Source organism: Larimichthys crocea, chromosome III (assembly GCF_000972845.2).
Source record: "Larimichthys crocea isolate SSNF chromosome III, L_crocea_2.0, whole genome shotgun sequence".
In the NCBI taxonomy this organism is placed as follows: domain Eukaryota; kingdom Metazoa; phylum Chordata; class Actinopteri; family Sciaenidae; genus Larimichthys; species Larimichthys crocea.
Genome location: NC_040013.1, coordinates 37,177,504 through 37,193,971, shown reverse-complemented (window position 1 = coordinate 37,193,971; position 16,468 = coordinate 37,177,504). Strand labels below are relative to the sequence as shown.

The 16,468-nt window shown below is 40.0% G+C and overlaps 1 protein-coding gene across 2 annotated transcripts in view; it reads left to right on the top strand.

Moving 5' to 3' along the window:
* Window positions 1-16,468, top strand: part of dmxl1 (Dmx like 1) — a 50,761-nt gene that overhangs the window by 29,429 nt on the left and 4,864 nt on the right. Inside the window, exons 32-50 of one of the 2 annotated variants that reach the window (XM_010733192.3) lie at window positions 1,366-1,557; window positions 1,731-1,807; window positions 4,073-4,194; window positions 4,880-5,137; window positions 5,608-5,810; window positions 6,010-6,158; window positions 6,380-6,465; window positions 6,597-6,798; window positions 7,328-7,445; window positions 7,870-7,932; window positions 9,762-9,848; window positions 11,323-11,441; window positions 11,828-11,975; window positions 14,329-14,389; window positions 14,588-14,715; window positions 15,289-15,366; window positions 15,529-15,620; window positions 15,757-15,809; window positions 16,051-16,268. In XM_010733192.3, coding sequence (XP_010731494.2) covers window positions 1,366-1,557; window positions 1,731-1,807; window positions 4,073-4,194; window positions 4,880-5,137; window positions 5,608-5,810; window positions 6,010-6,158; window positions 6,380-6,465; window positions 6,597-6,798; window positions 7,328-7,445; window positions 7,870-7,932; window positions 9,762-9,848; window positions 11,323-11,441; window positions 11,828-11,975; window positions 14,329-14,389; window positions 14,588-14,715; window positions 15,289-15,366; window positions 15,529-15,620; window positions 15,757-15,809; window positions 16,051-16,268 — 2,454 coding nt within the window. The remainder of the gene's footprint in view (window positions 1-1,365; window positions 1,558-1,730; window positions 1,808-4,072; window positions 4,195-4,879; window positions 5,138-5,607; window positions 5,811-6,009; window positions 6,159-6,379; window positions 6,466-6,596; window positions 6,799-7,327; window positions 7,446-7,869; window positions 7,933-9,761; window positions 9,849-11,322; window positions 11,442-11,827; window positions 11,976-14,328; window positions 14,390-14,587; window positions 14,716-15,288; window positions 15,367-15,528; window positions 15,621-15,756; window positions 15,810-16,050; window positions 16,269-16,468) is intronic. The other variant, XM_019269763.2, reaches the window with a different exon arrangement.

The window sequence follows — 16,468 nt, the reverse complement described above, 5'->3', positions numbered from 1 at the left end:
AGAGTATCGTTTCATATTTACATCCAGGACATTTTCATCACAGACAAGTGGTAATAAAGGTGGCATAGCATGCCTAAACTTAGATTGGAACAGTAACAATAATGTCAACAGAATATATTTTCTGACAACATAAAAGACAAGAAAGAAAGTGACCATCAACTGCATATAAAAACATTCACACCAGCAAGCAGAGCTGCAATACTATTTAACTGATCACAGATTCTCTTTGAAAGGAAGCATACCGAGCAGATGCGGGTCAAAGTACAAATGAAAGAAGAACATGATTGTGCCATCTGAAAGATTGTTTTAATGCAACCACATTCCCAAGACACACACACACACACACACACACACACACACACACACTCAGTGGGACCTACTTCTTGTCCACTGGCGATCATCTGTACACCCCCAGCAATAGGCTGACAGGTTGTGCTGATTCTTAGAGCTCCTGAGGGAGGCCCTGCCTTAGGCTGACTATTAGAAGGTTGAGTCAAATTTTAGGAGGTAAACAACTCAGTGAGACGCCGTGGGAACGACGCTTTTGAATGTTAGCACAGTTGATGGCCACTGGGAGTCTTTTTTACCCTCCTACTCTGATTTTGAAATAAAAGCGGTTTCTTTTGTCCCAGCTGTGGTCCCATGGTTGTCAAATTTCTCCATTGTTGTTGAGGAATGTTTTTCGGTATTTTCTTTTGTCTTAACTTCTTCTAGTGCGCAGAGCTTCTGTTAAGGAGGTTAGTGACAACTGAATGTGATTCATCAAGCGTGACGAACTGTGTATTCCTACACGCAGGGAGTCATTCGGGAATCACACACACACACACACACACAAAACCAGACACCCCTTCATTGCCTATTTCTTATTTTCAGCTCTTTGAACGTCATTCACAACCACACTGGAAAACACATCTCCTTAAGTATGAGATCATATAACATTTGTTATTGCTCAAGAAAAGGCTGTTTTTTTTGTTACAGCAGTATCTATCATTTCCCAGATCTCTTTGTGAGCTGTCTCTATTACTCTCTAAGATGGTAAATGGACTGTACTTTTTCTTTCTTTCTAGTTTTCCAACCAATCAAAGTTCTTTTACACCACACATCACATTCACCCATTCATACACACATGCAAGATGCTGACTGCTCATCGGAAGGGAGCTAATCACATCCACACACACCCACATATTGATGGCACAGCCTTCAGAAGCAATTTGGAGTTTTTTTATTTTGCCCAAAGATGCACAGACTGAAAAAGTGGCCACTCTACTTTCAAAAGAGACATTGTGTGACATTGTACTTTATATAAATATATATATTGTAATAAGTGAACCAACATTTCAATGTTTCTCGAATTTCTCCCCACAGGATGACTCCACCCAATCAGCAGTAACGCCATGCTGTCAGCAAACCTCTATCCCTCTTCTGATGGCTTGCACAGCCAATGTAAAGACAGTGGTTGCAAATCCCATCGTCTACCTGACCAACCTGACTCATGACATCTTGCAGACCATCAATGCACTCGACTCTCCCCCACATCCCGATATTGTTAACAATGAGGTAAGGCAGCCTCAGCCAATAATGTAGTGTAGAAGCAGTCTGTGTTTGACTTTTTTGTTGAAACTCTGCTAAATGCAAAGTACATTTTTTTTCTAATTTTGATTGAAACACTAATTTATGCATTGTTGTTGTTTTGTTGTTGTTTTTGTTTTTTACCTCTTGCTTCACTTCAGATCTACGTGCTGCACACACTGGCTGCTTCCCTGTCCGCCTGTATATATCAGTGTCTGTGTGATGGACACACCCACAGGTAAGTGTCTCATCTGCCTCACCTGTTACCACTACTTTTAAGATATTAGCCCTCTGGGCTGTCATGTTGCAGGGACTGTTCCACAAAGCAATTTAATCATCCTGTACTGGAACACAAGCACAATCTTGAGCTGTTTTCAAGCCATCCTTGAGAAATAAATCTTTGCAGTTTCCAAGCCACACTTTCGAAAAAATACTTTCATGCAGCCTGACTCAAAGCTGAGTATTTCCAGTGCTGCATCGCTGAAGGCAAGCTTCTTGCATTGTTTATGTGACTTCAAGCGGTGCTTAACTTTGATACGTCTTCATTTTCCACCACATTCACCTTGACACGACTCCATTAACAGGTCTGGATTATTTATCTATCAAGTGATCTGATTTAGCCTTTTCTACTTTCTTTAGCTTTAATCTTTAAAAGACAAAATAATGCTAATTTATGTCCTCTGGTGTTATTTTGTGTCACTTTGTGTGTGTGTGTGTGTGTGTGTGTTGTGTGTGTGTGTGTGTTGGCGTTGTTGTGTGTGGTGGTGTGTGTGTGTGTGTGTGTGTGTGTGTGTGTGTTAGATGGTTTTTAGACTTACTGGAGCAGAATGATAAGAGATAAGGGGGAAGGGACATGACTGCTGGTAACCAAGCATACTTTATGATGAGAGAGTAATACACACACACACACACACGTCTTAAGTCAGTACTGTTTTTAGTACCAAAGTGGAAAATGTTTTTGTAGATGTCTTAGGCTTTGTTTATGAAACATAAACAAAGCCTAAGTGCTAAAGAGCCATAGTGGTGTGATTGAAGACATGAGAATTATGTTGGATGTTTACGAACCAAAAATATGACAGCCACTTGTCTGTTTTGATTGTGTTGATAATGATTTATGAAAGCCACAAGGCTGCTGTTTGTCATTCTTATTGTAAATACTTCATTAGATTTTTGTTTTTGACAGATGGGAGGAACATTGTTTATTTAAGATGAGTATGTTCCATAACTCACAGTCACTTTGACACCAACACAGTAGGATTTAAACTATAGAAGGATGAATGAATGTGTGGTGGGAATTTATTTATATATTTTAATAAACCATTTGGCTTCCAGCTTAACCGCTGTGTGAGTTCCTGTCACAGTTCTGCTGGATTGCTTCTTTGATTGCTTGATGTCATACAAAATATTTTTTACTTATGCTTGACCAGACTGCAACCTTTTTTCAATTGAGACTTTCTTGTGTTAGTTTAACCTAACCTTGATATTTCAATCCTTGCACAACTATTAAGTGATGTGACTAAAGAGCGCTTAGTTTTGCATCTTCCTCATCCACCAGACACTTAATATGCACACACACAGCCATCTACCACACAGTCTAACTAAATTAGCAAGGCTATTTCTAATTTAACACCATCTTTGTTATGGTAATTATGATCTAAACTCTCCTGGTGTGTCCCTGTAGAGGTTTGATGAAATTGTCCCTCTTTTTTTTTTTTTCTGCTCTTGAGTGTTTGAGCAGTTGTAGGAGAGCATGTGAATATTTTAAATGGTATTTCAGGATGTAGGTTGTGGGAGTTGAGTGTTGTCGCCAGGCTGACAGTACTTTGATGAATGTTCTGCTCTTTTCTCTCTCTGTTATCATGTGAGCTTCAGTTTCATTTGGTTGACCCTTAAGAAAACAAGCAGATCCATACAAAGCCTTAAAAGCACCTGAGGTGTGCTGGAGTAAATTTGTTGTTAGGAGTGCATTAAGACCTCAGTGACTACCGCTCCTACTTCTGAGTGATGTTCCCTTTTGACTTTTAAATTCTTTTTGATGTGGAGGCAATTGGTTTTCTCACAGAAGCTTAAAAGGGGACTTATTGAATGTTCAAAACTTAATAGACCCCTCTGTGGGTTAAGCATTCCATATTCTCTGTTAAAATTTCCTCTGCACCTTTCCAGGGTTTTTTTATTTGGGTGTGTGCATGTGTTGAAGACGCTCTCTTCATCATGCAGTTTTTCTTCTCTAACAGCATAGATAGGATAACCTGCAATGCAGCCCATTAGTATTTCATGTCTTGATGGAACAAAGCTTGACAGAGGTGCTACTTACGTAGAAACATCCTCCCAGAGTTTAGGACAAAACATTTGGACATTATAAATTTACACCACCATAATTTCAGTTTAAAAAATGCACCCTTTAGACCCAGCATTTTGTGTTTTAATATAAATGTTATGCGTTGTGCTCTCATACTGACTGTGTTTGTGCTTGGGTTTCTTTTATCTGTTGAATCTCCCACAGCCATGTGAACCATTTCACAGGAACCGTGTATCAGAGTGTGTTGCTGTCTCAGAAACAGCCAGTCAGAACTGTCAGCATGGATGAGTCCGTTCAGCCCAACACTTCCCCAGCACAGTGGCCAGGTAAATGAGCCAAACCAAACCCAGGAAACCAAAGCTATTGTTCTTATTGTCAACAAGTAAAAGACCTAAACCAACAATGTGTTTGTCCATCTTACCAGCATTCCTGCCTTGTCTGTGGCATTCAGCTCCAAGCTCAGGATTTTAATTGCTTAAAACTGGTCGTGAATATATAGTTTCATTTTTCAAAAGGCTCAGTAACAGCTGGGCAATGTAGTTTTATGTAAATTGTACATTTGCTGAAGACAATTTTCAGTGCCGGATTAATACATACTCTGTGCTCTATTGAATATTTGCAGCAGCAGGATGCTGTGGTGCTGGATTGACTCAAAATAAACTGTGCCCATGTTTATTATAATGTAGGAACATCTTACTCTGTGCAACATTTTGGATCACTGATTGGTTTTTAAATTGTTTGGGGACATCAATGCAGGTCTTTGGCACAGAGGACAATACTTGTTTGTAGGATCAATTCACTTTTTTCTTTTGTCTTTTATTTGATTTGAAGATTTGTTCACAATAGGAAAACATAAATTTTCAAACTTTTAAGGAAAAGGAGAGGTTGTCTACATTCACAAATAAGTTGACTGGACTGAAATGGACCGTGTGCTTTCAAATACGAACATGGTGTGTTTCTGAATTCTCTCTCACTTCCGTCCTTTACCTTTCTTCTCGTCACTCTCTCTAGGTATCGCCTCTCTGGTTCGCCTGTTGAGCTCAGCAGGTGAGGAGAGCCAGCCGGGCTTAGCTGTGCTGCTCTGTGAGATCCTGACTGCTGTCTTCCTCAGTCTGTTTGTTCACGGCATGGCCACCCACTCCAGCAACGAGCTGTTTCGCATCATGGCCCACCCCCTTAACAGCAAGCTTTGGGTGACTGTTTTTGGAGGAGGCGCCCGGATCCCTGTTATAGAGAAACCCAGCAGCCCAACCAGAACACCCCCACCAGGTTAGTAAGGATTAGTTTAGGTGATGCAGTTTCCTTTCTGACAGTCTGCTTGAGTGGCTGTCTCTATATGCGTTTTTTTTTTTCCTTGGAGGTGACCCAGTAGCTAAATCAAATCAGTCCTGCTAAGTGAATCGAGTTCCTGTCTGTAGGTCATAGTGAAATCCATCAACCTATTAGTGTGGGAGCTGTCTCCCTCACACCCTGTCCGTGCTACTTTCTTGTGGTTGGCAGAGGAAACCTGATGTAATGCAACTGTAACTCTTGTTTATTTGATGAAATGTTTGCATTTCATACTGTTTATATTCTGTTTCACAAAGATATTTAAAATTTTAAAGCTTTCAGGCTTAGCATACGTATTGTACATAATGCGAAAATGCACGAGTAGTTGTTGAGGTGTTGTAACGACAATCTGAAATCGAAGATGCAGCTGAAATCAAAGATGCTGCAACACTTTCTCTCAATGCCCACAGCCTCACCAAGTGGTTCAGAGAGGAAGTCAAGAAGATTCAGGCTTCTGTCATCACGTAGTGGATCCAGAGAGGACTCTGGGATGGAGAGGGAGAGTCCGTCCAGTCCCAAGCATTGCCCTGTGGTGGAACAAGAAGCAGCCTCCATCTTTAAAGAACGATTTATCCCTCCGGACCTTAGCATTTGGGATTACTTTATCACCAAGGTAATCTAGAATGTCAATAATGACCCCACAAACATACAAAATATTTGTTAAAATATTTAACTTTTCTTTCTTCTAAGTTTATCTCAAGTGTATTGACTTTTCTTTGGGATAATCTTTTATATGCGTCATATTATCGTAATGTATTTGAGTGTTTCTGTGTGTGTCTCCATTATTGTTGTTGTGTTTGTGTGTTTTTTAGCCTTTGCTGCCTCCATCACAAAGTAGAATAGAATATGACTCAGAGGAGAGCCAGGGCAGTCAAGATGAAGAGGATGAAGATGATGATTATGAAGATGTGTTTGACCCCAACTCACCGCAGAGAGAGCATTCTAGTCACAATTCATACAGGTAATGTAGCACGGCAAAGAGTGACTCATCTTCACCTCAGTTCAAACCCGTCTAGAGTAAAGCTCCATGTGTTTACAGCTATTTGTGTCTTTGGATTCAGCGGCACTGCCTCTGTATTTTGCTCTACATTCAGTTTATGCCCCCACTATTTATGAAGGCATCCATTTAATGCACTGTTGAGAATTGTAATCTGATTTCCTAATGGCTTCTTCTCCTCCCAGTTGGTGTTTGATGCGTCTGGCAATGGTTCAGCTGGTGTTGGTCAACCTCAAGTCCTTTTACCCAATGGCAGGATACGATCTATTAGGTAAACACTAAAATGCACCACACACTTCCTCTGATGTACTAACGTCCAGGATGTAGACAAGTGCTGCTCCATTTCTCACTGCTAATCTTGTTTCCTTCTTGTTCGTGCGCGTCTGCTTCTATCTAACGCAGATCTGCCTGTGGGCTCGCCTCTGTGTCACGCTGTGCTAAAGACCCTGCAGCGCTGGGAGCAGGTGCTGCAGAAAAGACTAGAGATCTTCGGGGGTCCCCCTTCTCAGTACATCTCCACCCACCTCCAGGATGAATCAACCGCACCTGGTCCAGCCCTGCTCAGACACAAGGCCCTGTTTGAACCATCCAACACCCCGTTCAGGTACCACCATGAGCTGGGGATCAGTAGCACAAGTTAAAGAATTATTATGAATTTGAAAATCAGTCAGCTTTGGTGTGGTTGCCAATGTTTCCATTCACCAAGAACCAAGACAAAGCAACTGACTCAGACTTTATGAAATCACTTCAGCTTCTTAACATCATGAATTGTTAACATGATTCTGTTCAGTTGACTACGGTTTGCCTTCAGCACCAGAAAACACATCCATAACAGTAAAATCCATGTTCCTCAAGACATTTTAGCCTTCAGCTGATGTTAACCCCCTGTAGATTTCCACATGGCTCTTACAGTACGTACTGTAGGGATATACTGTTTTTGTAGGTACAGAAGTTACTGTCATGTGCATTCGATGTGTTTTTGCTTGAAGCAAAATAAATATTTTCAGATCAGCACCAATGACCCAAACCAGAAATAATATTTTCTAACATGTTTTGTTGTGCTTCAGTGAACTGATACAGCTGATTTAATGAGCATTAGTGTTAATATGCAGGAGGTGTTCTGTTCTTTTAAGGACTAGTCACCCTTCAGCACTGCCAGTGAAGCGTCTGTGGCAGTTTTTGGTCAAGCAGGACGAAGTGCAGGAGACTTTCATTAGACACATCTTTACCAAGAAACGGGACCCGAATGAGGTACACAATGATTCCAACATGTCCACCCGCTGCATGAACTAGCTCTGTGTTCAGCTAATACATTGTAATAATGGTCACATAATAACACATTAACTATTTTGTCTTGATAAACACAACATGTCTCTGTATTTACCCCCAAGCACACTGCATCATTATTGCTTTCACACCCCGTTGGCGCGATTGTGCTTTTTTTTTTTTTTGTTCTGCATGCCAACCACATGTATTATTACTGCCTCCAGTTGCATGTTGATGCTGTAATTTTATTCAAATAATTATAATTATACCCTGTTTAATTAACAGCACAATAATTCAGTCTCCTTGTGTGTTTGACTGCATGGTTCATCACTTGTTGTTGTTGTTGTTGTTTTTGTTGTGTGTGTTTTGTGTGTGCGTGTATGTGTGTGCGCTTCCCCAATCATTAAAGTCGGGTGAGGACCAGACTGACTTTATGAAATGTTCAGGGATGGAGGAGACAGGAAACCATCAGGTACTATAAATTGGGATTCATGGTCTTGGGGTGGGGATGAAAATGATTTAATTACTCTTGTTAACGTATCATTTGATCAGATATTGTTGCTTATATTACCTTTCGCCTTTTCAGTAAAATAAGGGAATGCCCAGCCCTAGGCATGGGACAGACATTGTTGTGGTTCTGGGAAAATATAATTAAACAAATATTATTATTATTAAATATTTTATCAGTAAAACCTTGACATTTATTTATTTTTAGTCTAATTTTTAAGAAAACTATCTTTAATCTCTTAAAAATACTTTCAGATCAGTTTTCACAATTGACCAAATAACTACGATTTCAAAACTGAATGCTTACAGAGTTGAACAGCACTCTTTACAGTACGTGACAGATAAATTAATTTGCCGTATTAAGGGTAATATGGCCATAAGCTTAAATGGGTCAGTATCACACCAAAAATCAAGTTTGATCAATTGCAGAAGCTAAAACTATTTTTTTTTAATTATTATTTTTATACAATTAATCATGCACCCCTGCTTTCTGGTAATGTTAAATTCAAATAAGCCTGCTGTAGAAAATTGCATTGTTTTATCTTAGAGTTTTTGTTGCATGTTCATAAAAACATATGATGTTTATGTATGATGAACAATACTTTGTCAAACTTTGTGAAGACCAATTAAGAATCCTGTCCTGTAGATGTTGTGAGAACCTTACTTTACATCACCATACTATAGTGTGGGTATTACAAACAGTACCAGTGATTAGATGAGGAACGTGATGTGCATGTTCCATGTATTTCCTGCTACAGTAGAATAGCAAATGTGGCCTGTCACAGATAATCCAAGAAGCATAAAAATTGTGATCTTGACAGAATTACAGTACGTGTATTTTCTGGGCCATGAACTTTCTATGTTCCTGTCACTCTTTGATTTTAATCTTGCATTTAGCTGTCTAAATATTCATGTGAATATGAGCCATAAATCTTAAATTGCACTGTACACTGACGCTTCATAGAGGTTTTCTAATCTTCTGGCTCTTGCTGTGCAAGCTGCCATGTTGTAGCTACTCTATTTGGCTCAGTGTTAATTAACCCAAGCCTCTCAGAGGACAAGCTATGAAGCTGAATAGCTTCTGATTAATGGGCCCAACACTGTCGCAGTGAATCTGTGTACCACAGGGATTATGTGCTCGGCAGAAATGGCAAACCACCATATTTAGATTTCTGCAAGTCAAGTTTTACTTTATTCCATCTGACAGAAGAAGATATGGTCTTTTCCCCTTGGATAAATGCTGTAAAGACTTTAATTCAATCTCCTGCTCAGACGATGCCTGTAACATTGACATCAAAATGTAACATCTCTATACAATATGCAGAGCTACAGTATAGCCTATACTGCATGCATCCCATAGGACCTCATTGGTACAGCGTGTGCTTGTGCTCATCGCTCAAGGGTTGTTGTGTTCATGCTATCTAACAGTGCTAACCCAGTTATGTGTGCTGCTGTGGTTAACTATGTGGCCTGATGCACCTCACACGTCCTCTCCTAACCTCGGCAGGCAACACAAACAAACATAGAGTGCACATATTATATAGTGCAAAAAACAAAGAGAAGGCTTAGCTTGCATCAGCTCTGTTATCTTCAAGAGCAAATAATATGATACTTCATTTATCAGCCTCCCTCATGGATCATGTCAGGTCATTGGTTCTGTAGCGTGAAGGGAAATGTATCTGAAGTTATGACTGCTATTTGTCTGCCAGAAATGTTTACCAACGTCTCAACTGTAATGATTAAATCTCGATGGTGGTGATTTGTGTGTTTGTGTGTGTTCGTCCCTCTGTGCAGACTGAGTCAGATCTGGGCTCCCCCGGAGGAAAGGCACGCATCATCCACAAGGAATCTGACATCATCACAGCCTTCGCCATCAACAAGGTACAAGCCTTTAACACAGATGTCACTGAACAACACAATATACTATGAGAAAAGCTCCCACTAAGGACTCCATTGGTTTGTCAACATATCTAGTCAATACTGGTCTTTTTATTTAAAGTGCACAATGTCCTCCCCCGGTATAATATACATGACTCACTTTGTTTAGTAATGATGTAATTAATCAGTGCTATAGAGGCCAGTATCCGCCTTTAAACTTGTTCTAGTTACTGGAGAAACATTACATTTATATAGAAATAGATTTCTTTGGTGCAAAATTATCCAAACTTTACTTGTATTTATTGGAAAACTGCAAACAAAAATGTGAAACTTTTTAAAATGTCATGTCACTTTCTGTGGGAGTTGATTTATCAACTATTTACTGTGAAACACTCATATCTCCGCTTCAGGGAGTTCCTTTTGAAAAATATGTTATATCCACTCTAATCAAAAACAGAGCTAAAAGGAGAGGGGACTGTGGAAGAATAAGTTTATCACTGCAGCATATTTATCCTCACATTAACCCGCCCTGTCCTGATTTAAACATCAGTTTATTCTAAAAATACAAAGTGCAGTCATTTCCCAGGAACAATTTGGGTTGCTGGCCTCCACAGAAAGCTCCCTTGAGCAAAGCCAGGTCAAAGTGACTCTATCCCGATTCTGGTATTCTTTGGCATTTTCCAAAAACGTGTCTGGCGCCAGGAAGCCGAGCCAATGAGGGTTGAAATAACCAAATGATGTAACTTGCATGGCTACTTCGCATGAATCAAATTGTTGGAGGTTGCCTGAGTATAAAAGTGAGAGTGTGTTCACACATCTGCAACCTTTTTCTTGGTGTATTGTTTTACAATAAATGACCTTGCTGGGTTGCCCTTTCTCCAAATCATCTCTTGTCTCCAGGTGGCCATAAATACAAAAATGTGTAAAAGGGAACTCGTTTCAACTTTATAGGGCCGTAATATGTTAGTGTTGTGTTTCCCAAGTAGTTTTAACCTAGTTTTGCGTGGAAACTATGGTTTTAAACTCAGGTGGATTCAAACAGAATTTAAAACTAAACCTGAATATCAATTCATGGCTTCACTTTGACCTGAGAAATATTAAATTGTTTTACCAGTAGCACAACTCTTACACCATATTCTAGTCCCTTTGATGTCGTTGAGCCTGTGTTTTCTTTGTTTGATATCGGAAGAGGTTCATGCTGTGGTACTTTTGCTTGAATGTGGATATTTATTTAAAGGGAAGCAATGGTGCTGACTTATTTTCAACAACAGTCAAAGGAAGCTGCACCTCAGGTCATCATTAAAAGCAAACATGACCACAGGCAAATAGTTGGAAAAAGTTTTTTTGTCTAACTCTTGTGGACCATCTAACCTTTTCAAATATTGCACATACATTAAACCTCACCGTATTTTTTACCCTTATCCTCTCTGTCACCCGCCTCTTCTTTTCCCCACTTCCTGTCACTGTCTGTCTCCAGGCAAATCGTAATTGTTTAGTCATGGCCTCCACCCATGACATTCAGGAGTTGGATGTGTCATCCATCTTGGCCACACAGATCTTGACATGGATCGATGATGATGAGGCTGAAACCAAAGGGTAAGAGAGTAATCTGTGTGTGTTTGTATTTGCGTGTGTCTGTTTGTGAATACACGCTGTACTTTTTTTAGGCCAACGGCTGTGAGAGTTCATCCAGGGTAGCATCAAGTCACCTTTTCACCCTTATTCGAACAGAGCTAAATTCAGTGTGGGCGTGGGGCAGTGTGATTGGTTCAGAAATGATCATAGTGTAGGTGGTATATATGCATCTGCAGTGTGTGTCTATGTTTGGATGTGCAGAATGATCTGTAATATATGAAATGAAAATAACAGTTCTCTATAAATGCAGACAGCGCTAATGAAAAATTAGATTTTCTACTAAACAGCTCAGATAGTTAGTGTCATGAAAATGCATAATGTACCTAATTATGATTCTGTGTTCGTAGTGTTGGTGGTGATGACTTCCTGGTGATCCATGCACGCGATGACTTTGCCGCTCTCCATGGCACCACACCGTACACTCACAGCAGCCCTGGCACACCCATTAACATGCCATGGCTCGGAGGAGTGCAAACGGGTCGGGGTGCATCTGTGGTGAGCTCTAGACCTGAATTTATATGTGATGATATTACCTGACCCATTTGTTCTTCACCTGAGGCATTTTTCTGTCTTTGATTCAAGGCCCATGTGTGTTGTTCACTGCAATTTGCTTATACTTTATACTGACAGATCTTTTCCCATACATACAACTTTGTAACCTAAGAGCTAAATTATAGGTAGGTGTGGGCCAGCATACTAATGCAGTTTATACAGCATATTGGCATAAGCCTCTAGAATGGGAGGGACACATTAGTCTTTAAAGTAATCTTTCAAGCAAAAAAGACAAATATTTCAGTTCCAGCTTGTCAAGCTGAATATCTTTTATATTTAGGACAAAAACATTTTATAGACGTCATGGCAGTGATTGGGATGTTCCACTAAGTTCTGACATTTTATAGATCAAATAATGATTTGATGATTTGAAAACATAACAAACATAAAATTAATCCATACTGTAAATAATACTAGTTACAATAATAATAGTTAATAGTTACAGCCCTATTTGTTTGATTTCCCACCTTCATGAAAGCCACAGCTTCATTTAAGCATCTTTTAAATGTATGAGTTTCAAAACTGTCACTTTTGGAAACTACTGTACATGGGATGATTAACAGAAGTTTGGAAATGATGATAAACAATCATTTTCAGCTGCAATATCAATATCAAAGAAAGTTTAATCGTAAACGGTAAATAAAGTTCAACTAAACCTTGAAAAACCAGCAGCAACCAGTTCCCTTAAGCCTCCAAAGACAGTACAGCGATGACTGACATGGGTTTAGTGTACTCTTCATTGCTTTTCTGGAATTAATTGATGTTGTCTGTTGCTCCTTGTACTCAAAGCAAAATCCTCAAAGCAGTTTAAATGACTTTAATTAATAATTCATCTTGGTCTGAGCTCAGTTTGCCAAAAGCATCATAGCTGCTAACATTAGCTTCCCTCATTGACTTACAAAGGAACAAAGATGTTGCTGACTCCTACATCTGGCCCAAACCTCTATCATTTCTATGTTTTTATGACTATTAAAGAAAAGTCTTTAAAGGCTGTTTTACTGAAGAGAGAAACTTGGCGTTAGCTGTTGGTAGGACGATTAATTAGATTCTGGTGGTAGCAGTGTTGTGAGTCATGTTTGTTGATATTAACCAGCTCGCTCATTGCTCTTGATACGCAGACTGGACATTAAGAGCCACTCTGCATCATGATTATTTTACCAACCAGTCAGGCGGTGCACTGAAGGTTGGAGCAGAATAGTAAGGACAATAATAAATGAAATCCTTGGCAGACATTGCCGTTAATTTCTGCCTCTCTCTGCCACCAGTCATAATACAGGACAGAAATATTAACTGAGCGACGGTAGATTAGGATAATTTATGCTTATATAATGATAGAACAATCCATTTATACTTCATTTAACCCAAATGTAGTACTAAATATTTACTTTGGCATGATGATTCAGAATTTCTTAAGTGGAATTTAACTGCAGATGACCTCCTCGTATGTAAATGTTGCAGCACTTTTTCGTATTACTTAAAAATGAACAATCTTAATAAATTAGACCTAAAATCATTTATGAGGCTTAAAACTGAATTTAATGTGGACACAGCTCAGCACGCTTACAGACACAGGTGAACAAGACGTGGTTTATCGCTCTAAGAGGAATGTCGTAAGTGTAACATTTCATTATTATCCCTCGTTACAAAAGACGTCTGTCTCTGTTTAAGAATGCTCTCTAGCATTGGATATGAATGCTGTCCTTGTTTTTTGAGGCATGCATTTATTTCTCATTGTTGACCTTTAACCCCTTTCCAGTTTGACCAGTTTTGTTCCGGTGTCATGTGCCTCATGTTTGTTTGCAGCGTTCCAGGGTCACGTGATGTCACACACAACTCAAGAGATTGTTCTGATGACACAAGGTTTTAGATTTCACAACCACAGAAATAATCAGCCCTGTGTTGTGTCGGAGTCCACTTCCTTGTTGACATGTGTCCCCCTTACCTAAATGAATGCTTTTAGCAGACCGACTGTGAGAACAGGGTCAAGCCTCCCTCGTGCTCATCATGATAAATAATTAAGTCTTCAAACTAACTAGGCACCAAGTGAAACTCTGTTGAACGTCATGGCTCCGTCTGGAAAAATTCTCTAATGTCTAAATTTACATAAACTACAACAAAGATTTACAGGTGATGGAAGGCAATATATGAGTGAAAAGGGCTTTATAATAGCATAGTATTGTTTCACTGCTATTGTATCACAGTGTGCTTGCCTCCACTTTACCATAATGGAGTTCTATATTATTTTCTCCTAATGTCGGCTTACTAAATTTCTCTTACTTCAATTTTCTTCTCCCAGATGATCAAGAGAAATATCAACAATGTGAGAAGAATGACCTCCCATCCCACGCTGCCTTACTGTAAGTACGACTGTCAGATTAGAAAGGTGTCTGTCTGTCTGTCTGTCTGTCTGTGTGAAATAAATGGTTTCCTTCATCAATTTTAAAATAGATGATGATTTTTGGAACAAAGAATTGCTAAAAGCTCATGTTGGGAGATGCACTGAACAGAAACTTTGTATAAACTTTGTTTGTTTTTTTTTTCTTCTTATTTTTCAGACCTGACAGGAGCTCAGGATGGTAGCGTGAGGATGTTCGAGTGGGGTCACTCCCAGCAGATCATCTGCTTCAGAAGTCCAGGCAACTCCAGAGTCACCAGGATACGATTCAACCACCAGGGAAACAAGGTTAGAAAGTCACTCTCGTACTGTATGAACTGAACACATACCTACCAGCATGCAGACGTCAGACTATTGAGGCTGCATTGTGATGTGAGGCTGTCAGTTTCAGCAGCATTTCCACACTTCCTTTCACAAGTTTGCCATTCAGGCATGAACCACAGTGGGGAGTTTGGCATCAGCACACATTGTTCTCCAGCTGAGTGATTCAACTGCTCTGAACTCAGGCACACGCCTCAAGCTAATAATTTTCTCAGATGGTGCCTTCCCTATGCCAGCGCTATCTTATCTGCCTGTTCTGGCCAAAAGAGTAAAATATGCTTTTAAAAAATGGGAAAGAGAGGAAATGCAAAGCACTTGATTTCAGTTATGTAAGTGGTGTTTGGATTTAGGAGGCTGGTAAGATAATTTGAGCATAATCCAAATCACCTGAGGGAAGCGAAGGATCTCAATGGGTGTTCAAACACAGGAGGAGCTCCTGATAATATGTTTTTGTCCGTCTATGTAAAAAAGAAAAAAGGGATACTTCCAACTTAAGTTGAGCAGTTTGTCTGACATCTGCTCTCTGAATGTTTTGTGTAGTTCGGTATTGTAGATGCTGATGGAGGTTTGAGTCTCTGGCAGACCAACACGAGTGGGAACGCACCCAAACCGTATCTGGTAAGAAACTCACAGAGCTAACTTTTCTTTTTCCAACACATTTGTTTTTAGTTTTGTTTGTCTAGACCTTTCCTTCATGTCATTGTCATTTTTGTTTACTCATCTCCTGCTTGCCCATTACTGTCACCATTACGAACCATGTCCTTTGTTCTTTGTTGCTAGACGGTGCAGTGCCACAACAAGACGGCTCACGACTTTGTCTTCGTGGGCTCCTCCTCCCTCATTGCCACTGCAGGTCTTTCAGCAGACAACAGGTATGAGAAACGTGCAAGGAGAACTTAGTCCCCAAATGAATTCTTTTTCTGAAATCTTTTTCATTTGGCTGCATTGCACTGCACTATGATTAAAACGTTAGAAGCGATTTAGATTTTGTCATTTGTGACTCCACAGGAACGTCTGTCTGTGGGACACTCTGGTGACTCCTGCAAACTGCCTCGTACATGGTAAGAAACAGTCCCTGCTCAGCTGTTTTTCTTCTTCATTCTTCCATTTTCTTAACAAAATGACAAATTGGTGATTTAAAATAAATATTTACTTTATAATTGTAGAGGCCTAGATTTATGTCCCCCTCATATCTCCTCTGTCCGCCTTTTTATCTCCATTCTTTCTCTCGTTTCACTCGATTCTAACCTGTTCCTCCTGGTTTATTCATCTTAAACTCCTCAATATCCCCTCCTTCCCCAGCCTTCTGCTGCCACGAATCTGGTGCTACGGTGCTTGCGATGGCTCCCAGGCAGCAGCTGCTTATCACAGGTGGGAGGAAGGGTTGGATTAGCGTCTTGGAGCTTTGTCACCGGCACCAACGCCAGAGCTTCCAGGCCCACGACTCACCGGTCAAAGCACTGGCAGTCGATCCGACTGAGGACTGCTTCATCAGTGGATCATCTGAGGGCAATATTAAGGTATTTTGACTGACTTCACTTTCATCATGTTGCATCTCTAAGTTAATTAATAAGATTAAACGCGGTTTCAGCTGCAGGCAGTAGACGTTAGTTTAGATAATTTCCTTGTCACAAAGTTGACCTGTGGCTGACACGACACTCCCGTAAGGTTTTTGACCCCCGGATGTAAATGTCTCTCCTCCTCATCAACGATCAGACTG